The sequence below is a fragment of the Penicillium oxalicum genome, chromosome III, assembly GCF_001723175.1.
Source record: "Penicillium oxalicum strain HP7-1 chromosome III, whole genome shotgun sequence".
Taxonomy (NCBI): domain Eukaryota; kingdom Fungi; phylum Ascomycota; class Eurotiomycetes; order Eurotiales; family Aspergillaceae; genus Penicillium; species Penicillium oxalicum.
The window spans coordinates 3845082-3869712 of NC_064652.1; the positions used below are offsets into that span (position 1 = coordinate 3845082).

Genomic DNA, 24631 nt, shown 5'->3' on the forward strand with positions numbered 1-24631 from the left:
ATAAACTCAATACAGCCGGGTCTGGCAATGTCCCGAGTACGTTGGTCGTCTCTAGCGCTGAACTTACAGGTCAGCACTAGACTTGGGCGCTATCGCTGAACTTGGGGGCCATCCTTCAACTTGAAGTCAGCTCACCATCCCTTGCAGGGATCCCTTCGTTGAGGTCTCTGACGACAGGGCTGTGAGATGCCTCGAAGGTCGCTTTCCCGGCAAGCGATCTGGACGTCTCTCAGGCAGTGGAGCTCCGCCCAAATCAGAGCGACACGGGTGTGATAAGGGGCATGTGGGTTTTTGTTTGGTATCGATCCCACATGCTGGAACAGATCGTCCCACGCTAAAATGGTACGCACGTTCTGGATGGTTACTCTGGGTTCTCTATTATTCTCCGCAAAGCTTCTCGATGAGTGGCCTGTTCTCGTGGAATACGAGGAGTGTCCCACCATATGGGCTTTTACTGGGTCCGTTCGGCAACGCCTCAGGAAATTGAGTACCGGTCATTGAGCATTCGTTGGCTTTCCATTCGGTCAGCCACCAGGGCTGGCGCTGTCTGACGAGTCGTGAAGAATTACCAGATTCGGCCGAGCGGCGAGTCGGGCTACGGCGGCTGACGACGGTCCGATCACAAGACGAACGAATCATGACTCGCTCTCATCTGACTTCCTCATCGAGTGGATCTCGTAAGCGGACGACTGGCCAGTCAGAACAGCCCTTCGCGTCAGCCCGCAGTATCTTATCACACCTGACTCCAGCAGAGATTGTCTCATGTCTGATGAATATCCTTATACGGGCTTTGCCTTTCTTCAATTCAATATTACCGCTAAGCCACAGTATTGCATTGTTCAGGCTATTCGCGACAAATTAAAGCAATGGTACGTCACCATATAATCATCAGGTCTGTATTGAAACCTCTTTGGATACTTTAGGTGGACATGCGGATATTTGATCCCCGATGATCCGATCTAATAGGCGTGTGCCAAGCGTCTTGATGATGGTAATCCCGTAGCCTTAGCACCATCCATGTTTAGTAATTGTGCCAAGGTTACTGGAGATCCCACTACTCTATGGCACGGCGATGTCTCAAACATACTTTTCGTGATCAACAAGAATGTCAGTGTAGAGTATACTAGCTTCTCATGCCAAGGATCCGTTCCATTTATTATTATGGAGGAGATCTTCCTCCCGTCCTTGGTACCTGTGTTGTGGGGGATTTAGTTTGGCAGAGGTATTGGCCGGCGGATGTTGTTTTGTTTGCACTCTCCGAGGTATGTACCGGCCGTGGCACTAAGACACACTATAGATGGGGACATCCAAAAGGGACATGCGCAACCGAACGCAGAGGTTGTGTATGCGGATACTCTGGACGTTGATGACAAGCGAATTTTCAATGATGACACTCAACAAGGTATAAAAGGGGGTTGAAGAGGCAATTTATGACTAAAATCTCAACCATCGTCGATTTTTTTTCTTTTTTCTTTCTTTGTGTGTGTGTGGGGGGGGGGGGGGGGGGGTATAAATAAAACCAAATTGAGACACGTAACCTGAATTAATGGAATTTTCTATATCTTCATATGATACAATGATCTCCTCAAGACTTGGGTCGAAAAAGCAATCCTCAAGATCCATCTGTACGAGAGGATATTTTACAAGTTGCATCCATTGTTGCAATGACTCTTTAAAACTAAGCTTCATGTTTCAGAATCAAGGGTGTTGATCGAATCACAAATGAGATCTTATAGGCGATCCCTAATATCTGATGCAACATAAGAAAGAGGTAATACTGACGGGTCTTGCCAAATTATTTCCGTGGCCGCTTTGCACCCTTAGAGACCGTTTCCCCAGGAACATATAGGGGGATTTCTTTTATCACTGCAAAGATAAACATTTACTTATCCGTCATTTAATGATATGTGGAAAATAAAACTTTACAAGCGTTCAGCTGGCGCTACCCTTTTCTTCAAGGGGACAACTCGCTACCACAGTCCCATGATGGCGCTTCGCATCGAAGCAGGGATGCTGATCATTTTGGCCAGATATATTTATCTTCCGATTTTATTGACAGAAAGACCTCTCGGAAATCTGTAGCGCTTATGGACATGGCTTTGATTTATGTGCTTGGAAATTTGAAGTCACTCCTCGGTGTGTAAGGGCGGATTGCGTGTATATACGAATACAGGCAGAGCTCGGGTGTATTGGGTCATAGATAAATAAGTGAAAGAGCAAATTTATAGAAAATTTTCCATTGCCCTTTCTTTTGTCAAACACTCCTCCATAGACACGCGTCATAAAGTATGGAACTCGGAAGTTGAGCCATTGCAAGGAGGTAAGCTTCTGTATTATTTATGTTGAAGGTGAGCCAGGACAATGCAAGGCTTGACTTTGGTAAAACCCAAATTTTATTAAAAGGGTCCCTCATGATCTCAAAAGGGCTGGTCTCGCTGGATTTTCTCAAGCCTATCTGAGAAAATTGTTGGAGTTATACAACACTTGTTCTTTTTGGGTTGCTCTTCCGCCTCTCGTTCGGAGGAATCAATAGGGCAACCCGACTCTCTCGCCTTGACCAAGGGGTGAAGGCACATGTCACGCGTGCGAATTAAAAGTTTTCCCAATGCCATCATATCGCAGGACCATTGCCGGTCGGTGGAATTCACAAGATACTGAGGTGATAGAGCCAACGATTCTTGTAATACTCCGAGGTTAACCTCGTTGAAACCCCCTGTTAAAGACACAACATAGATAGCCAAGGCTTCTCTGCCAGTCGAGCTTATTAGCTTGCACATTATATTTAGCGCTGAGGCTGCCACATCTATCTAAGTCTTCTGGCCAGCACTTACTCTGTCAGGGGCTCAGTGTCAGAAGTCCGGAATATTCCCAGACTCTCAGCGGTAGGAAGCAATGGCGCGATAGTTATATGCTGTCAGTATATAAATCATGTAGTATTGAACGTATTAGAATAAATCAAGATATCTGGGACAAATTGTTTTCAATTGGCGGGGGATAATCCGTACCTTATACTTCTGGAATCAGAGTGCCTTTCGCACGAAGAAATGTAGGAGATGCGGCTTTACTAGCCATTTCGTACACTTTTTGGCACAGATATCATGGACAGTAAGTTGATGGATGCGCTCACTTCACCTTCGAAAGTGGCTGGAAAGAGTCGATTGCAAACGATTCTGAGAGTTTTGGCAAGATACTTGAGATTTTCCTGGCCAACCTGCTTTGCAACGGCAGTTGGAAGGGCAGCGACAACGAGTCTTATATGTCGGTCATGAACGCACGCTACTCAGTTCAAGAGGAAGTTTAGGGAGAGATATTGTGAAGTGGTCATCGTTTGGTACTAACCCTGATCCTAGAATCAGCCTCAAATTGAGATTGAAATATTTGCGGGCCCTCGAAGAAGTCTGGTTACTGCCAGTAATTTCTAACGTGACGTGGTTAGATAGCTGTTGGTCCGTTCGTGGGCTTCTCGGTCGTGAAGATAAACCACAAGCTTCCTCCCGTCATTGCAACCATAAAAAGTCATATCATTGATTTCTCAAACTATTTAGGGAGTCAGCCGTCTTTATACCTTGAGATGATGGTGGTCATACATTTATTTAGTAAGTGGTCAAGCGATATAAATGATTCTGCCATGTTTCCATAGTCTCTGAATAAAAGACAGAAAGCTTCCTTACCTTTCTTTGTAAAGATATGCCAATCTTGCTCGGTGACGCTGAAGCTAGAGTTTTGATTGAAAATTACAGAGAATGCCAAGAAGTTCACTTGACTCAAGCTCCTTGGCATATACAAATTCGTCTGGCCAGCAGAAAGCTTGAGCAAAAGGCATAACTCATACTCATTATTTGAGACATGCGTACAATTAGGCGGGTTGCACCCTTGAGCAGTTTGAATCTCCTCGACCGGCAGATGCAGTCCCAGAAAACATGAAATATTTCTCGTTACATGGCCTGGAATTAGTATTCAATTTGCCAATCCATCCCTCCCACATGCCACAAATCAACCAACTATTTGCGAATTTGTTTGCCAGTCTTTATCAGGGCCGGGCAGGTCATGGAGATCCACGCCAACTTTCGTATAAATTCGCAGCGGCGTCACAGTGACTCACAAAGAGTGAATCATTTTAAAGAGTCTGCACATGTGGAGTGAGCTGGCTCGCCACCTGGCGACGACGAATTCTGCACGGCCATCCGTAAGGAACAGCAAGAAAACGGGTTTCAAATTTCCACTCGGTGTGTGGATTCAGTAGTTCAACTTCATAGTCTCTCAACACCGTTGCGAGAACCTTCAGAAGTTCAAACTGGGCAAGGTTATGCCCAGGGCATTTGTTGTACCCCGCGCCCCACTGTGTGGCATGTCAGTGAATGAAAACTCCAAGATTCTGACAATGTTTCTTCTTGTTGCTCACATGAATCAAGAACGAGTCCATCATTTTGGTGTCCCCGGTGAGCCATCGGTCCGGATTGTAGACGTCGGCATCGGGTCCGAAGATTTCGCGATCATGGTGTATAACCCATGTGTTGACACTCAGGACCACCTAGTGTACTGAATCAGAACACTGAAATGTTTTGAATCATACTCGGTTTACAGAGAAAGGGATGCTTACGCCTTCAGGGAAATATCGTCCAGCAATGGTCAGTCCACCTTTTGGTGACACACGGGGAAGGTTATGAGAAACACCGGGATGCGTCCGATATGCCTCTTTCAGCTAGGAGTTTGTTAGCCGAGAGTCAATCTCAGTCAAAGAATTGCCAGCGGAAGCTCTTTGATCGAACATACGCAGGCCTGCAGAAAAGGCAATCTTGATGCCTCACTGTATTGAATCAACGACGAGAGCTCTCCTCGAGATTGGGCTTCATCAATTTCACTCTGCGCTCGCTTGAGAAGTGATGGATTTCGAAGTAGCTCGTATATGACGGTTTGCGCGGCTGTACTGACAGTCTCAGCCCCAGCTCCGATGTTGGCGACGGCGGCGGCAAAGACGTCCCGCTCAGATAGGCGATCTGGGTAGCTTGCCCGAGTGTCGAGCCACCGCTGCATCATGTCATGGCGAACCTCGGGATTCTTCTTCCGATTGTCCACTGCCATCAGACACGTATCGAAAATGTGGGAGTTTGGCTGGAGGCCAAGCCAGCTGAAGAGGGGATTGCCGAGAGTGAGGTTGTGGAACCAGATGTAATGGCCCATTACGGCAATGTAGTAGACCAGTGCCCCCGTGTTTGCGATTGCATTTCGGATATCAGTGCCTGATTCAACAAAGCCAAATGACTTGGAAAAGGTGACCTCGCCGAGCACATCAAAAGCATAGTAGCTGAACCAGTTCTGGAATTCGACAGGGGCTCCAGTCTTGCTGAGCCCGTCAAACTGTTTTTTTAAAAGACTCAGCACGCTGTCTATGTACGGCTCGGCCTTTGTGATGTTGGAGAGAGAAAACCCTGCCGCCAGACTGCGTCTCTTCTGAATGTGGCGGACGGGATTCAGCTCCGACATCTGATTAACGAAGCGATAGTCGGGGAGACTGAAAATAGAATAGAATGAACCCTGCAGATCATTAACGTCGGGATTTGCGGTGGAGTCTAGACATCCTCCCCTCCGTCTACGTACCTTTTCCAGGTTGGCTTGGAGGAGCTGTTTCACCGCATCGGGGTGAGATATGCTCACGTCGTTGTCTGCAATCCGAACAAAATAGCCTGCTTCGGTGATGAGTTGATGGATCAATTCGCAAAGATGGAGGCATCGTACCATGTTTGCGGTGTAAATCGAAGATGTCACGCTCCAGACGACCCTTGCACGTACGATACACGCGCCACAAACTGGAGAATGACGCCCAAAATGGACCTGGCACGTCTCTGATTGCCGTTGCGTACTTTCTGTATAGCACACGCATCACAATGAGCAGAGCCACCAGGGCTGCAAGATCCGTAGCACCCCAGTTCAAGGCTACGCGATTCATGTTGATTGTCAGTGTTGGTCTGTCGGATGGATGTGTCGAGTATGGATATTCACTTGGCAGGGAGAGAGGAGAATCCTGGAGGGATCTCATGAGTAATTGATTGAGAGCTGTCACTTAAGAAATGAGGGGGCCAAATGAGGGGAGGGGGGGGGAGGCCATAGAACAAACGTTCGAGGCCTAAACATAACTGGCTTAGAGCCCTCCATGAAGAAAAGACCATCTCTTCTTCCCCCCCTCCTCATTACACACCAGCATCATAGAGAGTTAAATTGGAGTGAGATGGCTCTGGCGTCGGATTGAAACCAGTTGGCGTTGATCTTCACTCGCCATCATCCACCAAGTGGGGTCCACGCCGGCTCCCACGGGCTGCTGGTTGACGGAGAATTTTGCGGCTGCAAAAGTACTGGTCCATCTTGGGGGGGGGGGGATGGGCTAGACCATCATTAGCGTTAAGAGATTGTTGTGGACTCTGTTTGCTTGCTTTTTTCTCTCTTTCGCACACTGTGGAAAGATGCTGGGTTCTCGAGGACTGGCTGAAACACGACCTGCACCCAATATGACCAGCGATACGATTGACCTGAGCGACCATGCGTTGGGCTGAACGAACTCGTCAACAAAAAGCGCCTCGATGAGAGACTAGGCTCTGATTAGATGTTGAGAGTTGCAGGTAATTTCTCAAGCAGGCGAGCGACTGATCGCATAATTAGCTGAGAAAAGAAAACAAAAACCTGATTCACGGGTCTGTCGAAGGTACTTTGTTACTCGTGACAGGTCACTTTCTGTCTAGCTTCGACGCAAAGCTCGTGAGAACACAATAGTATCTTTGTAACAGTGGAGACGGATGTTCAAGGCTCACGTTGGTCGCTACGTTTGCCAGAGTGGACAATCGTGGTCAGGAGAGAGGAGACTATGTCTGTTGGAGAGAACCTTCAGGGGCCTTTCGATTGGATGGAGACAGAATCCTTTAGGGGGCCATGAGGAGAACAAAAGTCGTCGTTAGTGTGGCCAAAGATCCCTTGCCCCATATTAACTCCCTCCTGTCAAGTTAGCGTCACATGCAGAGTGACCGGATGAGAAATAGCACTTTTGAGCTACGGATTGCGATCGTCGCCGGCCCTCCGCCAGCCGGACCCAACATGACAGGTCAACGGCCACGGCCCGCACTTGTGGGACGAGAATCTTCAGCACTGGAGCGACGTTGGTCACCATGGATCATTTTCGCTACTTATATCGAACCCGCCGAAATATGCTGTTGCTGCGGTCAATCATCAAGACAGGATTTTTTTCACTAGAATAATATCGATGCCAGCGGATGTGACGGCTGCTTACCTGGCAGAAGATCGTAGGCAACCAGCCTTGATCGGCATCGTTGTCGTTACGACTCTTTCCTTTATCGTGGTCATGGTTCGACTTTATGTTCGCAAGTTTCTCATTCGGGAACTGGGATGGGACGATTTCTTCATTCTGCTCGCGCAAGTAAGTCCTCCTCCAAGCACTTCTCGCAAGATCAATCGAAAGCTAAGTCTCCGGCAAGCTCACAAGCTGGGCAACAATGGGTCTCTGCATGATGATTCTCCGGTACGGCTCAGGGAAACATCTCCAGGCACTTCTCAGTCAGCCAACAGAGCTTGTGAAGATGTACAAATGGCTCGTCACGACGCAGGTAGTCTACATGTTCAACCTGTGGCTCTGTCGGGTTTCAGGCCTGGCCTTTTACGCTCGACTCAACCCCATGCCGCAGTTCATTTTGTATCTTCGACTCTCGTTCGCCTTCATTACCGCCGTGTATATTGCACAGACCCTGATCATTGCTCTGCAATGCATCCCACTCGCCGCTCTCTGGAACGAAGTCGACGGAAAATGCATGGGATCCAAGGCGGTCTTTATTTCCACGGGTGCGCTTACGATTGCCTGCGACTCTCTGATTCTCATTTTGCCCGTGAAGATTGTCATGGGACTTCAGGCGAAGACGGCCCGAAAATTGGCATTGCTACTCGTTCTCTGCTTCGGTGTCTTGTGAGTCTGAGAAAGAAGTTGATCACTCATTTCGTGATAGTTGCTAACTTATCATTGTCTTCTAGTGCTGTGGTGTACGTACTATTTTCCTTCCATCGATGCCAAATCTCAATCTCATGCTGACATATCAAACTTTCTAGTGCATCTGTCCTTCGATTAATTGCCATGATCGTCTCCGTGCAGCACCCCGATGACGCCACCTGGTACTTCTCCCCTGTGATTGCATGGACATGTGCTGAGATCAGCGCTGCCATCATCGCCCTGTCCCTCCCCGCTCTCCGGGCAATATTTGGATTCTTAAAGGAGAACCGGTCCAAAAATGCCAGCTACTCGAACGGTTCCGAACCAGTCAGTCTCGAATCGGTTTCCCGCAAGAAGAACCGGGTCTTCCATGGTCATAATACGTACGAGCACATGACGGAGATTGATGGCGACAGGAGCGCAAGCCAGGAGGCTCTTTGGGATCAAGAAAATCACCAAAAAATTCGCGTCACCGATACCGTGAGAGTGGATGTGCGTGAATAGGTCAATGTCTTTGGTGTTCTCTTCGAAATGAAGCCATAGGACGCCGCGAGGAGATCCCGCCGCTTTGGCATGTTTATGACGGCGTTTTTTGTTCTGGAAGTATATACCCTTGGCCTTCGGCATCATATGAAAGCATGGAGTGAGAATGCATGTTCTTTTGTTTAATTTATTGTTGTTGCGAACCTTCAATCTAAACATCTGTGCTCTGAAAAAGACCTGTTACAGCTGGCGACAGTATCATATTCCTTGTAAAATCGTCTGAAAATCCCCGAATATTGCCGTGATCCGGATTTTGAAAGCAATAGCACCCCGGAACTTCCTGATCCAGACTGAAGCGAGTGGAACTGGCGTGAATTGTGGTCAGAGATATGGAGAATATTATGATTTCTCCTGAGCCCGAAGGGCATCTCATCTCTACAAGGATCAAGCATCAAATCTATAAGAGCCTTTTTTCCTCATGCGATTATCAAAAAGTTCCAACGTTTGTTGATAAGCTCCGAACTAGCTTAGCGCTCGGCGCTGGATTTGCGGAGAAAGCCGTGATATCTGATCAAATTGGGATACCATAGAATTGAATGAAATTCCGTCACTTTTGTCGATACAGTAAAGAAACAGATCGTAGGAGACCAGGAAAACTTGAAAGATCGTAGATTTCATGATGAGTATTCATGGCTTCGGTTGGTTCAAGAAATTCAATCAACCGAGAGCAGCATACCTACGAACGCATATTACGTGATTATGCAAGACCTGGCGAATCGCCTAGAAAAGGAAGTATGGAGAAGGAGAGAAAGGTAGCCAATTACAGCCGAGATGTCTTGTGTATGTCCTGAATCAGACAGTGCAAGGGACGTGCATTCTTGAGCCCGTCAGGCCGAGGCTCCATGAACGCGTCGACGGCATGTGGTCACGTGAAAAGAGGCCTGAGGAGGAAATTTTCCGATGATTTTTCAACACAAAACACATTTGAGTGCGGCCACGTCCCTTGTATAGAGCTATAGCTCTCTCCAAGCAGACTAAAAGGATTCAATCTCGTGCCGAATACGAAAGTTGAATCGGAGAACAAATTGAGATTGACACATCGCGCACAGCCGTAATCCAAAAATTCTACGGCTCAAGTTTCGTATGGGCACATTGAAAAGGCCTCCAGGTGTTCTACTACCACAGAGAGGAAGCCCAAAGAATGACAGGGCATGTTAGAGATGCGCAGAGTAACGAGAAAAGCAAGATAATTGTCTTCAACCGCGAACGTTGTGTTCTATTCTGCCCTATTTTGACTCTGTAATACCACATAGGTACGAAGGAGGGGTCATCTCATTGCCTTTTAGTTACGTAGAGAGAGAGAGATACAGCTACACGGTCCAAACCCAGTTACTTTCTCGCGTGCGAATATTGTCGATCGGGGATGCCAGTTAATTATGTATCTTGTGGGTGTGATCGTGGCCTAATGCAAAAATCGAGAGAATGTCTTCGATGTCAATGTCAGGTCAAACTGTCATGCAGATAATATGCCAACCCAGTCAAATCCATAGATCCGAGGTTGATTCGGGGCGAACACCACAAAGTGGGAGTGCAGAAAACATTTAACAAGATTATGCAAAATTATTCTCCCGTCCACATACGACTTAAACGCCAAGTTCCCCCCAAGACGATTCAGTGTTTTCTTCAGGACTGACTCGTGCCGGAAAGATGCGGCAATGCAAGTGAGTCAATAATCCACAATGGGCTTCCTCCCCGCCATTTTTAGTCTTTCCGAACCCGCGTGGATCGTTTCCCCGCGTTTTCTCCCCCGCCGTTCCTGTCTGCACCGTGGTGTCATGGCGCAGATGCTGCATAATTCACCGGGTGAAGGGTACGTTCTGATACGCCGTCTGCATTTTCAGCACTGACTGCCTTGTTTTCAGAGTCAGCAGATGGGGTTGAGAAACCTTCCTTCTTCCCGAATGTCAGTGCACGAACGGTGATTGTGGCTGCTCGGAGTCGGGCGTTACATGGTGAATATGCGCCCTTGTCAGGTCTGTTCTTGGGGAAGACTTGAAGTAGGAGGGGTGCACCCAATCAATGTCCCTGACAAGTTCGATCCTTGTGGGGAAAGCTTCTTCATTCACTGGGACTCTGAAGAGAGATCGTCGCCTACGACATCGCATGACCTTGGAAGGCGGCGGAGATTCCTATTCGAGATCGGAATGTTTCTTGGCCGAGCCCTTGCTGTCGCAGGGCGGGGATCTGCAAACCAAGACAAAACTCGACTGCTATTCACTTTTGTGTCTCAGCTTCAACCGAGGAACCACATGTCTTCGTTCTGCTTGGTGGGCTGACGATTCTTGTACTTTAATAGTGCCTGTGCTTATAAGGATGTATTGAAGCCTTGGAAGTGCTCCTCCAGAGATCAAGCACTTTTTCACCCTTCTCGAGAGGAGCACACGGTCCACTGCTCACTGAAGACATAAGCTTGGTCTTGAGACACGACTTTCAAAATGATGATCAATTGGAAGTTCGCTCTTCTCCTCGCACTGCCTGCTGTCCTCGCAGCGCCTGGAAACGTGAAGCGAGTCGGAGCGCCTACAGTGATCATTTCACAGCCACAGGCGACAGTCATCGGTAAAACCGGCCTCCTGGGCGTGGAAAGCTTCAATGGAATTCCCTTTGCAAAACCGCCAACTGGTCAGCTTCGTCTGAGACCCCCACAGCCGATTCAGGCTGCTCTGGGTGTGATCACGGCTACCAGTCCAGCCAAAGCCTGCCCTCAATTCTTCCTCTCGACTGATCAGAGCGATCTCCCTGTTTCGGTCATTGGCGAATTGGCCAACATCCCACTCTTTCAACATATTACTAATGCTGGCGAGGACTGCCTCACCGTCAGTATACAGCGGCCCGCTGGGCTCAAGGCCGGCGCTAATCTGCCGGTTTTGGTATGGATCTATGGTGGTGGTTTTGAGCTTGGATCAAGTGCCATGTATGACGGAACGAGTCTCGTCGCTGCATCCATGCAGTTGAAGATGCCTGTCGTCTTCGTTGCCATCAATTATCGGGTGGGTGGATTCGGCTTCATGCCCGGCGCAGAGATTCTGAAAGATGGATCTGCGAACCTGGGTCTTCTCGACCAGCGTCTTGCTCTGCAGTGGGTTGCAGACAACATCGAGGCATTTGGTGGAGATCCAAGTAAAGTGACAATCTGGGGCGAATCTGCAGGATCAATCTCCGTCCTGGATCAGATGGCTCTTTACGACGGCGATCACACCTACAATGGCAAGCCTCTGTTCCGAGGTGCCATCATGAACTCTGGTAGTATTGTCCCCGCTGACCGAGTGGATGGCGTCAAAGGCCAGGCCGTCTACGATACAGTGGTCAAGTCAGCCGACTGCTCTGGTGCCACGGATACATTGGCGTGCTTGCGCAAACTGGACTACACTGCATTTTTGAATGCTGCAAATTCAGTTCCAGGAATTCTCTCATACAACTCCGTCGCTTTATCGTACTTGCCTCGACCAGATGGAAGCGCGCTCACAGACTCTCCCGAAGTGCTGATCGCGAATGGAAAGTACGCGTCCGTCCCATTTATCATTGGCGATCAGGAAGACGAGGGGACCATCTTTGCCCTTTTCCAAGCCAACATCACAACGACTGACCAAGTGGTGGATTATCTGAAAAAACTTTTCTTCAAAGATGCTTCGCGAGCCCAGCTGCAGGAACTGGTGGCTACCTATCCCGACGTTACAACGGATGGGTCACCATTCCGCACCGGTATCTTGAACAACTGGTATCCTCAGTACAAGCGTCTCGCAGCCATACTAGGTGACCTGACTTTCACCATCACTCGACGGGCATTCTTGACGCTTGCACGTGAGGCAAAACCCGACGTTCCCGTCTGGTCATACCTGTCGTCGTACGACTACGGAACACCCATCTTGGGAACCTTCCATGGTTCTGATATCCTTCAGGTTTTCTACGGCATCCTGCCAAATTACGCCTCCAGGTCTTTTCATTCGTACTATCTGTCCTTTGTCTATGATTTGGATCCCAATTCGAGGGCGGCGGGCTTCATGAATTGGCCCCAGTGGGCTGATAAACAGATGTTGATGAACTTCTTCAACAATCGCGGTGCTCTTCTGCCTGATAGCTTCCGCCAGGACACGTTTGAGTTTATTTTGAATAATGTGGCGTCTTTCCATATTTGAAGTGTATCATTTACTGGTTTTGACGAGCGGCAGATGACATGGCTAAATATGACCTCGTCTTGTGGATGTCACGATCGACGATGAGATGACTTGGAGAAAACGGAAATGAATTTTGCTACCATGACATCGTATCAAGAAAAATAAGTAAAAAAAAAAGATAAGCAATCTCGGACCCAATCTCTACCTCCAAGTAGCAGTAACAGTGGCCGTAGAGCCTACGCACCCGGTGGGGACTGTGTACGACCGGTTGGGGTCGCTTTCCCAAGTGACTGAGCCAGAGCTGCTCGTCTTTTTGATGAACTTGTACTGGAACGAAGTTCCCACGGGCAGCGTCACAGTTGCATACCATAACGGATTGGATGATGTGTACTTATCAGCGGACAACGCAACGGCATTAGCGGCGTTCCAGCTACCGAGTTGACTGATCGAGCCGGCGAGATAGACGCTCTGACCGTAAGAAGTGGTCACTGTATCTTTAAACAGAACAGGCAGAGCGGTGGCTTGGGTGCAGCTGGTCGCCGTAGCGGTCGTAGTCTTGAGCGTGGTTGCAGTTGCGGAGCACGCTGAACTGCAAAGAGAGCATCCAGAGGAGGCCAGCATAAACACTCGAGGCAGCCCAGAGGTCATGGAAACTGCGATGTTGCCATTCGAATCAACGGTAACAGCGGTGCAGGTGTACATTTCCACCAGTTTGGTGCCAGCCGCATAGCCGCTGCCGCTGAGACTCAAAGTGTACGAGCTACCTGACGAGCCACGGTTTGAGAGAACAGTCACGACCTGCGATCCGGAGGATCCCTTCTTCATGGCGATTGTGTTACTGTCAGTGTAGAAAGCATTGTTCTGTGTCCGCCAAATTAGCTTTGTCCAGCCCTTTCATTTTATTCTTTGCAAGAAAAGGAAAATGGCACTCGATTCACACACCTTGGAAGTGATGTAATTGGCATCCTTCGATATCGCAAGACTGCGGATTTTGTTTGTCGAAGCAATGTGTTGGTACAGTTGAGCGTTCTTTGAGTATCCGGAAAGCCAAGTCGCTTCACGATTAGCAGGGTCGTTACCGCCACTGTAGTGCTGTTCCTGTCCAGCATAGACGATCGGGATCCCATCGGACAAGAAAATGAACGAGATGACATTTTTCGCTTGCGAGTAGTCGCTTGTGTACCTTCATTTTGCGGGTGAGCTCAGTTCAGACACGTAAGGCAAAAATCCAAACTTACGAAGCAAAGCGTGGGTTGTCATGGTTTTCAATAAAGTTACCAAGCAGGGTTGGGTCCGCACAGTCGGACGCAACAGAGTTGATCATGTTGTAAAGGCTGCTGATGCTTCCACTTGTTGATTTGAATGCGCCAAGTAATTGGTAATAGCTGCGTCTGGTCAGATTGTATCCAGCGAATTGATGGGAGGCGGCTTACATTGGATAATTCAAAACTCCATCAAGGTAGTTTTGATAAGGGCAGGTGTAAGCCGGATCACCACTGAAGACCTCCCCAACACAGTAGACACCAGCAGCACTCTGATAGCCAGGCCAGAATGACTTTTGAACGTGCTTGACAGTATCGATCCGAAGACCGTCGACTAGTTACATAACGTCAGGCTTTGCTGAATGAATTCACGGCCTCTTTGCAGGTGGCACTCACTGGAATAGTTTGAAACTAGGTCACTGACCCAATTATACCAGATCGTCTGCACGGAAGAAAGAGTGGTATCAAGATCGGGGAGTGAGACAGTGGTGTCCCCAAGCCAACAGTCCTCGACATTTGTCTGATTTGAGTAATCGCTGATCAGGCAATACGGGTGAAAGTACGAAGAGGAGCTGAATGGCTTGAAGACACTGTAGTCGACGGTGTTTCCAGCCCCCGCGTAGCCCTAGAGACCGAGAAAGTTAGAAGCTTCCTCGTTTTCACCCGTAGAGAGAGCTAAATCACCATGTGGTTCGCGACAACGTCAACCATAAGGTACATTCCACGACTGTGAAGGGCTTGCGAAAGAGCCTTGAGATCGGCAGCAGTGCCGTAGTTGTTGTTGACATTATATCTGTATCACCTTGTCAGAGAGGATTTGGGGTGAAGTTGGAAGGTGCATGTACATTTCCTGTTGCCAATATCCGTGGTATGCCTCACCGTCCCCAGTATCTTGAGGAAGCTGCTCTGTGACTGGAGTGATCCAAATCGCAGTAAATCCCATTCCTTGGATGTAATCCAACTTGAAGTCACATCAGAACCTAGGTTATTTACCTCATCCATGGGCTGTGGATGCATCTCACTTGATTGATAATGCCTTGCCAAGTTCCACCACAGTATACCTTGGAGAATACAATCAGTATCACAGACGACGAAAGTTCTGGACCGCCTCCCGACGCGAAAAGAGGGGAGAAACTCACTCGGTCATTTGTGTTGCATGAAGCAGTCACGGAGTTGTCGGTTCGACCAAACCGATCAGTCATGAGGAAGTAGATCGATTGGCTGCGCCATTGGGCAGCCGTCAGACCCGCCACGGTCTGGGCAAGAAACAAAGCAGCTAGTCCAAGGAATTTCATGTTGGCGTTGTATGACAGCTGAGAGTCATAAGATAGCCGTTGAAAATGCCTCCTGATGATACCACACGGTGCGACGGGCTTGAAGTTATATACGCGAGGGCAGTCCGGGGATAAGGATGCACAGGGGTTCCCCACAGAGATGCAAGCCACCCCTTACGGCGCGGACTAGAATTTTCCCCATGGCGTCTTCTGCAGATTCAGATCTTCACGAGCAAGAACTTTCGCCTGGTAAAGACTGCCTATCGGAAAATGTAACCAATCAAGTGCATTCATGGCCGGTTGCCCGATCGCACGGAGAATTATTTCAAGATTTTTAGAGCACTTTTTCTCACCCGAGATAGATCCAAGCGTCGACTGCTCTACCGAGGATGATGTGGATGTCGACACCGTGCTGGGCTAGTGAACATCATGACTGGATGCGGCTACTGCAACGGTCTTCCTTCGCGATCAAGGATAGCCCCCGACCAAGCAGCACAGCTCATCGAGTGGCATCATCAAGAACGGTCTCAGCGACCTCGATTTTTTCGCACTTGAATGACTCGCAAGGGGCGACCTGCAGCAGTATGCAGAATTGTGGATCTGGTGCGGCTGGCCAAGCGATGCAAGTGCCTGTGACAGTGATGTCGGACGAGACCCCCAGAGGCTGCAAACACCTCAATCTTGGACATATCGCTTTCACTGGTAGCAGTGCTCTACAATTCACGGATAGAAGGTTTCAGATCTGCCACCGCGATGCTACCCGAGTTTTGTGTCTTGGTTGGATAATGTCAAAGGAGAGTCATAATTCATCACTAACTGAACAATGGATACGGGCCATGAAGGCGGTCAAAGGAGGCCTTAGCACAACACCTCATGCTCTCACGCTTCCTTTGATCACACACATATCTTGGTTCCTTATGGGTTGGTCCGACATCTACCAATTCTCAAGGGTAACATTGACCTTTCTTCGGGCCCAATCTCCGTCAAAGTCTGCAACATGAGACGATCACTTGATCGAATCTGCGCTGGAGCGAACGCCTAGGCCGAAAGAAGCAGATGCTCCGGAGCGAGTGCGGGGGAAAATGGATGCCCACTTCTGCACGGCTCCACATTTTCTCATGTCGAATGTCGGCTGTTGGCGCTTTGAGTTTCGGGGTGCGCTAGCATTTGGAACGCGTGGAAGCTTTGGAAGCCACCAAAGAAGCAAATGACTGAAGAGCAGTCAGGTCATTCTGCATATGCAGAGCTCGGGTTGCCGCAGAAAATTATCTTCCGTACTGCCGAGAAGCTGACTGCTTCCAGGGATAGAGATGGAAGGGGTGCCTGATTTGTGGCTTTTCCCAGAGTCTTTGTCGGATCGACCAGGTCGACACCAAAGACGATAAAAAGCGGGACAGGGGACGGGAATTTTGCGGGGCTTCAACGGAGTTGCAGAACCAGTACAAGATCAAGACCGGGTCAACCTCTGACGATGGTGTCGAGAATCCATGCACGACGGTCAAAGGTGGGGATTTCGATGCTTAACATTTGGGGTAACGCCCGAATCTCATGGAAAACCCAGCAACGATGGCGGGGTAAAAGGCGCCCTGAATAGCGCCTACCGAAGAAAGGATTATTGTTTCCGGGCTCATACTGGCGTTGGTGACGACGACGTACATACAAAACCATCGGTCGATTGATATCCGAGACTCCAGGGTGATGTGTGCATGTAGTGTAGTATTGCATGCTGCTTATTGTTGGATCTACGTAGTTCCGGCACAAGCGGGAAAAAAAAAAAGGAAAGTCAGCCGCGAGGTCTGTTCCGTTGTCGAAACGATGTCGAGGAAGATGGCCAAGATCCACGTCCGATGGTCTCCATTTTGTCATTTTCAAGGTCGCCAGTAGAAGGGAAAGGAACCCTCTGAGGACGATCCGTATGCTCAGTCCGCTCTTGTCGAAAATTGGACTGCTCTCAGACAGTTAATTCCACATGAAAGAAGCACATCCTGAAGAAAGCCAACAAAGCGGGCTACAAGAATTGCTCATCTTTGATGACTGGCGGTTACTCTTTTTTCCACTCTCTGTTCTCTCCCTGTTGACGAAGAAAAATGTTCTGGTCGAATCTTGTGATGACACTGTTTTTCAGCCCAAACTCACGCCTATACCCAGTGACCCAGCCTTGCGGGCGTGGCGTGTGAGAGTAATTTGATACCGAATTGAGATGTTCCTCAGAACAAGCATACCCAGAGCATCCCGAAGTATTTCGTCTTCGCTGTTGGTTTATCCGCTAATCGATGTTACTTTACACGAGGAGTTTTAATTTCGCCTACTACGAGAGCTGCAACAGCCTTGAGGCTAATGATGGTGAAGTCTTGGGCTGTTGCGTACACGTTTGAAACGCATCCGGAGATCCCAATCCGAAAACTCACCTGTGAAAGCCGAGCAGCAAGGCTTAAAGCCTGCCGAATCCGCTCAATGAAAGACTACGGACGCCGGCGATGTTCCCCACACCGATCTACTCGAGTGTGAGCACATCAGTGGCCGAGACTTGAGACGGTGGCGATTCGTTCCATGCGGTATTGGAAAACCTCTCCATTACTCCAACCTCAAAGTCAACCCACAAATCCAGCTTTCTGATATTCAAGATGGGATGATGGCATGTAGTGGGATCGAGGTCAATATTCAAAATGCGCAGGGGGTAGGTCTCTTACAGTTTCGCAGAAAGGTGTGATATATTAATTGATGGGATTGATTACTCAAAAGATGTTCGAAGTAGTAAGTGAGACTGACTTATTGGTTTGCAACCTCCGGTGTCGGCATCTCGCTGCAATAAGCGCATCCTCCGTTTTAAAGCTTCGCGCCTTCCAACCCGTAGCCACGGTTTCTTCTATTTAATAATCCAGTCTATTGAAGAAATTTGAAATATATCGTGGCAATACTCATTCTTTCAAGAGCGTGTCACCGGCGATTTCCGCACAGTCTCTTCCGTGGAAGAGCGACGAAAATCTGGAAGCAAGGTTGTGCAGAATTGCTAGGTACGCAAAATGAGCCGTGATATCAGTCCGAGTAAGTATATTAGTAGTCGCTTGATGGGAGGCTTGGCGACTATGTTAGGAACAGTTTTCTGGGATGAATATGGAATAAAGAGAATGCAGGTGGGGTTGGAAGATGTAGATATTGACAGCCCAAATTCTCTTTCCAAATAGTAAAGCCCAGCTAGGCTTCTCGATGCCGATCTGCGTGCATGATCGGCAGGAGAGGGAAAAACAAAAACGCACAGGCCATCATCAAACGTCCTTAGCGACCCATCTACGAGATGTAAATACAATAAATTAAATTTTAACTGACTTAGATGAGGTCATCACTAGAAGAAGTCTCAAGGTGCATTTAGTCAGACAAAATAATGATCTCCATAAACCAAAAGGGAGTATAAGCGCTTGGAATATGAGATGCTGCACAATGATACTGTTTTTGACGGGGACAAACGCATAAAAACTCATAAGTGCGATATTCCAATGTTCAGACAAGACGGACTTGACTTGTTAGCAACCCAAAATTTGAAGGGGACATATTAAACCAGTTTCGTAGATAACATCTGCTGTGTGAAAGCTACACAGATAGGCACACTCCATCTTCGCAAACTCGAAAGAAGCGGAGCACGTGTTAAGTGCACATTGCGTCTCTCAAACTCGAGTCGCACGTCGGACGCTTCACGAAAATTCTTGAACTCATGGCTCCCATTGAAACTTCTGCGTCTTCTCCCGGGAAGGGTATTCGATCACTTCTCAGAGGGATGTCACCAAGTTTCTCTTGATAGTTGTGAGCCCCATTAAATGGGTATTCCCACCAACCAAAGCCTTTTGTCCCGACCTTGACTAGCCGTGATAAGAAAAACTAGTTTATATCTCTAAGCCAAAGAGTCACTTAGAAAACACCTACCTGCTGGTGAAGACATCAAGCAAAGACCCACCACAAAAACAACAATAAATCTCTAGGGCCGCTACGTACACAGCGGCGGGGTGGCCTGGAAGGGTCATCCGCATTGGAAGATGAGACTCTGTTTATATCAAAGGTCGTCATATTCCATTCTGTTTCGAAGGGGTTGTCGCACTTATCTTAGGCACTTTTTGGCTTCATCGGGCAAAAGCAACAGGGTGGCTGTTTTGCTTCGTGAATTGGCTTGCTTCAGATCATATGAGGAACTTGTGATGTTGAAAACCAGGAATACGCGTGTTTGCCATCTTTGTCATGTTTGCTAGCATTTGCATATCACACAGGCTGGCTGTTATGCGCGAGCACATTTTTGAGTTGAAGTCCCGCAAAAACCCGTCATCAACCCCTGGGTTGCCAGTATTCGTTAGATAGAATTCCACCTAACAATAGAGAGCTGTCCAGTATCATAGATACAATGTTCTTGGCACATAAAGCTCTGCAACAGCAGGTGCCTGTGAAGTGCCACTCGGACGGCGAGGGGGTCCGGAGTGGAGGTACTTATGTTCCGACACTTAAGCAGTGAGAGCAGCACCCAACGGCCCGGCCGCATCCATAGAATGACCGATGAGATGATCATGTGATCCTTCCGAAATGCACACTCCGTGTCCGAGCCACGTTTCAAGTTTCTTAAATGTGAATTAAGGGAGGACTATTAACGAGCTGAATCCGCCACGTAGTACCAGAAAAGCAACGAACGAAGACCATAATAACGTAGGCGACAGTTTTCCATGAATTCTTATGGACTGTGCAGCACAGGCGTGCTACTTTAAGCACCTAATAGACGTGATTGAGCAGTGTGAGTACTCCCAGTCATTTTTTGCTCTACTCCATATTGCTGCCGGAAATCCTTATAAGAAAAAGTTCTCATTTTCGTCCGCCAATGATACCCAGGAGACCGCTGTCAAAAGCCTACAAGATATGGGGATGTCTTTCAAAGTCAATAAAGTTTCAAGTACCTGCTGGCCAGCGATGAGCTGTCCGAAATATTAACCGTAAGGGAACAAAAGCTTTCGCTCGCTATGTCTCATCTACGCCGTTGCAGTGTTCGATCTAATAGCCTACCGAGGTTGACAAGCGATAAGTTGTTCGACATCTCATACACCTTACCTGCGACCGCTGGGCCACCTAGCGATTCAAATTTGCATTGGACCCTGCACCAGCGCCCATAATTCGCTCCTGGACGTCAATTACCGAATCGGAGACTTCACTCTGTGGACGATCGGAGATCGGGACGATTTGAAATCAGGGTCATCATGGGTTGCCAGGTAACCAGTTGCGTCGATGCTGGTCGAAGGAACCTGCGTCGACGCGGATGGAAGAATCCAGCATTGCCGTTGTGCGGATCACTTTTTTTTTTTTAGCGTGCTCATATTCTCCGGGCATCCCGCTCCCCGCGAGCCAGCTTCTTCTCGGATAGTCGGCTTGTATGGGCATGTCTGAGCCAACTTGAAACTCTCACGCCGCTCCAGTCAGCCAACATGCATGTGGAGTACAAGATACGCATGCTCGGTCTTTCGTACCGATAGCCCCGACTGTTCACTGAATTGTATTCATGGACGCCAGAGGATGCAAATCTTCTCGTTCAATGCTGTTCTGTAAATATTTTCGGGCCGAAGTGGGACCGGTGCACAAATCCGGCTGTAGTATGGGCCTGAGGCAATTAGCGGCTTGGGGTTATTCCCTGACAAATGACGACAGCGGTGAGAACTCAAAAACTTTTATCGCCCACGTCGGGCCCAGATTAGCCGGCTTCATTGGCGAGAACGGCATGGCTGGGCCCAAGGCAGGATTCTCAAGCGCGTTCTTCATGACCTGGTTCGGCTCGCTGGTTGCCACCAACCACCATTTGGACCCGTAGATCGCGGACATAGAGACAGATGCGATTAACGCCGTTGATGACAGGCCTCCGTGGATGGAGTCGGTGGATCCAATGAGGCCATAGGAGCGAGCAGAGACTGTGACTGGCAACTTGGTTTCGGAGAAACGCGTTGAAACATGGACGCCGGCGGTATCTTTGACGGCCCAGCTTCAGGATCAATGACCCAGCGCGTTACTGTGAAATGGAGTTATGGCAAAAACAAAGTCCGTTGATACTATGCGACTGATGACGCAGCCCGGCTCAGACGGTTCTATTATTTTCTTCTCCAAACTATATTAAGTGTGGACTGTACCCCCGCCAAGTTCACTGACCACGTATCAACGAAATCAATTACATTGCTTTCCCATACACCGTTCAAAATGGGTTCTACCGAGTATAAGTTTGAAGGATGGATGGGCCTCAACAAGGAGGCCGCCCAAGGCAACATGGTCTGGCAGCAGTTTGAGCCCAAGCCCTGGGAGGAGACCGATGTCGATATCAAGGTCACTCACTGCGGCATTTGCGGCTCTGACATGCACACTCTCCGCAGCGGTTGGGTATGTTCCATCCCATTTCACCAGAATTGATGTTTCCCCTCCTGGGTCACATTGCTAAGACGCCGTTTCAGGGACCTACCAACTACCCTTGCTGTGTTGGTCACGAAATCGTCGGAATCGCTGTTCGCGTGGGCTCCCAGGCCGAAGGAAACATCAAAGTCGGCGACCGCGTCGGTGTCGGTGCCCAGAGCGGCGCCTGCCAGAACGTCGACGGTGATTGTGAAGCTTGTGCCAATGGTCTCGAGCAGCACTGCAACCGCATGGTTGGTACATACAACGGAACCTACGCCAACGGCGGCAAGTCCTACGGTGGATACTCTCTGTACAACCGCTCGCCCTCTCACTTTGTGATTAAGATCCCCGATGCTATTCCCTCCGCTGAGGCGGCGCCGATGCTCTGTGGTGGTATCACCACCTACTCTCCCCTCCGCCAAAACGGTTGCGGTCCCGGCAAGAAGGTTGGCATTGTCGGCGTGGGTGGTCTGGGTCACTTCGGTATCCTCTTCGCCAAGGCGCTCGGCGCTGACCATGTTGTCGCCATTTCCCGCAAGTCTGACAAGAAGGAGGATGCCCTCAAGCTGGGTGCCGACGCTTACATTGCTACCGGCGAGGACGAGGATTGGGTGAAGAAGAACGCCAACTCCCTGGATCTGATCATTTCCACGGCCTCCTCTTCCAAGATGCCCCTGATGGGCTACTGCCAGCTTCTCCGCCCCCGTGGCACCTTTGTCCAGCTGGGTGCTCCCGAGGACGGTCCCTTCGAGCTGCCCGCTTTCGCCCTGATCGTGAAGGGTATCAAGATCGGTGGCTCCCTGATCGGTAGCCCCGATGAGATCCGCGAGATGCTCGACCTGGCCGCTTCCAAGAAGGTCAAGCCCTGGGTTGAGGAGCGTCCCATGAAGGATGCTAACCAGGCCATCCAGGACATGGACGCTGGTAATGCTCGCTTCCGTTACGTTTTGGTCAACGACCAGTAAATGTGAAGCACTAGACGCAACTCTTCAGATGCTGGCATGAGAGAGTTTCGATGAAGCTATGATTGTACTATATGATATGTAAATAGACCGTCAACAATGACATACTTTTACTACATTATTGTTGCCACATATGTAGCTCCTTCATGTGATTTCCTATCTCGTCACAATCGCACCGTTTTGGGATAAATCTGGCTTTTCCTGTTGTTACAATATTGAATTTCCAATGATGCCGCCGACCCGAACCTTGATTGGTTGTGGTCTGCAGGGGTAATAGTGCGTCGATGGTCTGGCAGCGACATCTTGTTCCGTAAAGTTTATCGAGGCCGGAAATCTTTCCAGGTTCCGTCTCTTTTCCCTTTTTAGCGACAGATGATAGACCAAGATTCCTGTACCTTCTGAGGTGCACACTACTAGTGAGATGATCTGTTATCAATCTGGAACTAGTGCGTCGTGGTTCGGAGATTTTCGGCCTCTAGCATCAAAGAACATGTAAGTAGACTACCAGTGGTTCTTAGCATGTACATGGGCCCCTTGGGGTCCTATACTCTCCACTTATTACAGCTGTGGCACGCATACTTTATTCCCAGTAGCGGAGATGTGGCATCGACTGTCACTTGAAGCTCGATGGGATCATTCATACAATGCGACAAACTCATTGTTGTAAATGCGGTGGTCTATATCTCGACACATTTTCCCGCGCTACTCTAGAGAGATCTTAAATTTGTCAGAAGTTGTCTATGTGCCAAGATATCGATCACAATTGATGGATGTGGCCCCTCACATGGACTCAAAAAGGCACGGCACTAGACACAGAAATTGGACCTTTCAACGTAGTACGGGGAAACACAATGAATGATGTGCAAATTAAACTTTCAGCCAGCGATTCTCTACCTGCGGCAACCTAGTCTAGGCAATAATACCTACTTCTTCTGCCACCTTCTGATTCTTCCTTCACCTCTTTATTCATTCGCCATCTCTAACTCAGAACTCTTCCTACCGCAACATTCTCTTTCTTCAACTTCCTGATTCTTCAACCTTCTCACAACAATGTCGTCCCCATCCTCGCGCTGGCTCCACCAAGGAACAGACCCTGGCACAATCATCACCCTCGATCAACCTGTCCCTTCGCAGTGGAAGATCCTCGAGAAGCTCAATGAGCGTAACTTCCAGGCTAGTGGAGAAATGCGTCGTCGCCATGGCCACTACTCTTACGCTACAGCTAAACTCCTCTGTTGTGACCCAAATACGCCCTCCAGGAGAGCCTTTATGCGATTTTATCTTCAGGTTCCTTTTGAGGACACTGAGATACAAGATCCGAAGACCAGATCCCGCCAGGCCACAACATACGCGCCCCCAGAGTAAACTGCCTACCAGGAGTTTACTCAGCAGGATTTCAGCAATGTACCAAAGCTCCTAGGATATAAGGTCAGCACTCAAGATAAGTCAGGGCTGGTCCCAAATGGGTTTGCGACCTGGCTGGCGTGGGAAATGGTCCCAGGTCTACGCCTCGGTGACAAGCTTGGGAATGATCCGTACTGGACTCTGTCCGCTGTTGAGAGGGAACATGTCCGTATGGCCTTTATGAAGGCTCTTCCGTATGTCGATCCTCCCGTTTCCTGATCATGCTAACGGTAAACTTTAGCCAGGCGCTCGAGAAAGGGTATGGACCTTATACGCCCAGTCTCTCTAAGCTAGTCTGGCACAGTCAAACAGGCACCCTGTATGTTGTTACATGTTGCGTTTTATGTCGAATAAGTGGACTAACATTTTCCGGTCTCTTCAGTTAATTCATCGGTTACTTCTATGGCATTAACGACGAACTTAAAGACCGGAGCAACATCAAGATCGGTCCTGAGGCCCTAGCGCGCTATGGACTCGCGAAACCCTCTTCGAATGAATGGCGTAACAAAAATTGGAACGGGGATACCACAGGCTGGAAAATGTAGCTCATATAGAGGGGGAGTCCATCTAGCACATCCCTTTCTAGATTCATCATTGCTCATGATAATGGCACTTCTTGAATCTAATGTGAAAATGGTTCGCCAGTACCGGTAGCGACTATTGCATAGAGAACAATACCTTTCTCCGG

The 24631-nt window shown here is 48.8% G+C and overlaps 7 protein-coding genes across 7 annotated transcripts; 5 read left to right on the forward strand and 2 right to left on the reverse strand.

Annotated features, from left to right (window-relative positions):
* Positions 1–4117: 4117 nt before the first annotated feature.
* On the reverse strand, positions 4118–5947 carry POX_c04729 (uncharacterized protein; the record flags this gene model as incomplete). The annotated part of the gene is made up of 6 exons (XM_050113591.1): positions 4118–4339; positions 4403–4531; positions 4601–4702; positions 4774–5535; positions 5599–5684; positions 5737–5947. The coding sequence occupies 6 exons, from the start codon at positions 5945–5947 to the stop codon at positions 4118–4120; spliced, it is 1512 nt and encodes a 503-aa protein (XP_049971147.1).
* A 1302-nt stretch (positions 5948–7249) lies between these two features.
* On the forward strand, positions 7250–8488 carry POX_c04730 (uncharacterized protein; the record flags this gene model as incomplete). Its single annotated transcript, XM_050113592.1, has 4 exons — positions 7250–7423; positions 7482–7963; positions 8029–8037; positions 8104–8488. The coding sequence occupies 4 exons, from the start codon at positions 7250–7252 to the stop codon at positions 8486–8488; spliced, it is 1050 nt and encodes a 349-aa protein (XP_049971148.1).
* A 2474-nt stretch (positions 8489–10962) lies between these two features.
* POX_c04731 (putative secreted lipase) lies at positions 10963–12663 on the forward strand (the record flags this gene model as incomplete). Its single annotated transcript, XM_050113593.1, has 1 exon — positions 10963–12663. One exon carries the CDS (start codon positions 10963–10965, stop codon positions 12661–12663), a length of 1701 nt encoding a protein of 566 aa, XP_049971149.1.
* Positions 12664–12843: 180 nt separating this feature from the next.
* Positions 12844–15199, reverse strand: POX_c04732 (Acid alpha-amylase; the record flags this gene model as incomplete). The annotated part of the gene is made up of 8 exons (XM_050113594.1): positions 12844–13503; positions 13585–13825; positions 13881–14027; positions 14076–14238; positions 14301–14529; positions 14589–14697; positions 14750–14865; positions 14927–15199. The coding sequence occupies 8 exons, from the start codon at positions 15197–15199 to the stop codon at positions 12844–12846; spliced, it is 1938 nt and encodes a 645-aa protein (XP_049971150.1).
* Positions 15200–20795: 5596 nt separating this feature from the next.
* On the forward strand, positions 20796–21008 carry POX_c04733 (uncharacterized protein; the record flags this gene model as incomplete). Its single annotated transcript, XM_050113595.1, has 1 exon — positions 20796–21008. One exon carries the CDS (start codon positions 20796–20798, stop codon positions 21006–21008), a length of 213 nt encoding a protein of 70 aa, XP_049971151.1.
* A 380-nt stretch (positions 21009–21388) lies between these two features.
* Positions 21389–22542, forward strand: POX_c04734 (NADP-dependent alcohol dehydrogenase 7; the record flags this gene model as incomplete). Its single annotated transcript, XM_050113596.1, has 2 exons — positions 21389–21565; positions 21637–22542. The coding sequence occupies 2 exons, from the start codon at positions 21389–21391 to the stop codon at positions 22540–22542; spliced, it is 1083 nt and encodes a 360-aa protein (XP_049971152.1).
* Positions 22543–23589: 1047 nt separating this feature from the next.
* Positions 23590–24329, forward strand: POX_c04735 (uncharacterized protein; the record flags this gene model as incomplete). The annotated part of the gene is made up of 4 exons (XM_050113597.1): positions 23590–23900; positions 23940–24137; positions 24185–24262; positions 24326–24329. The coding sequence occupies 4 exons, from the start codon at positions 23590–23592 to the stop codon at positions 24327–24329; spliced, it is 591 nt and encodes a 196-aa protein (XP_049971153.1).
* Positions 24330–24631: the final 302 nt, after the last annotated feature.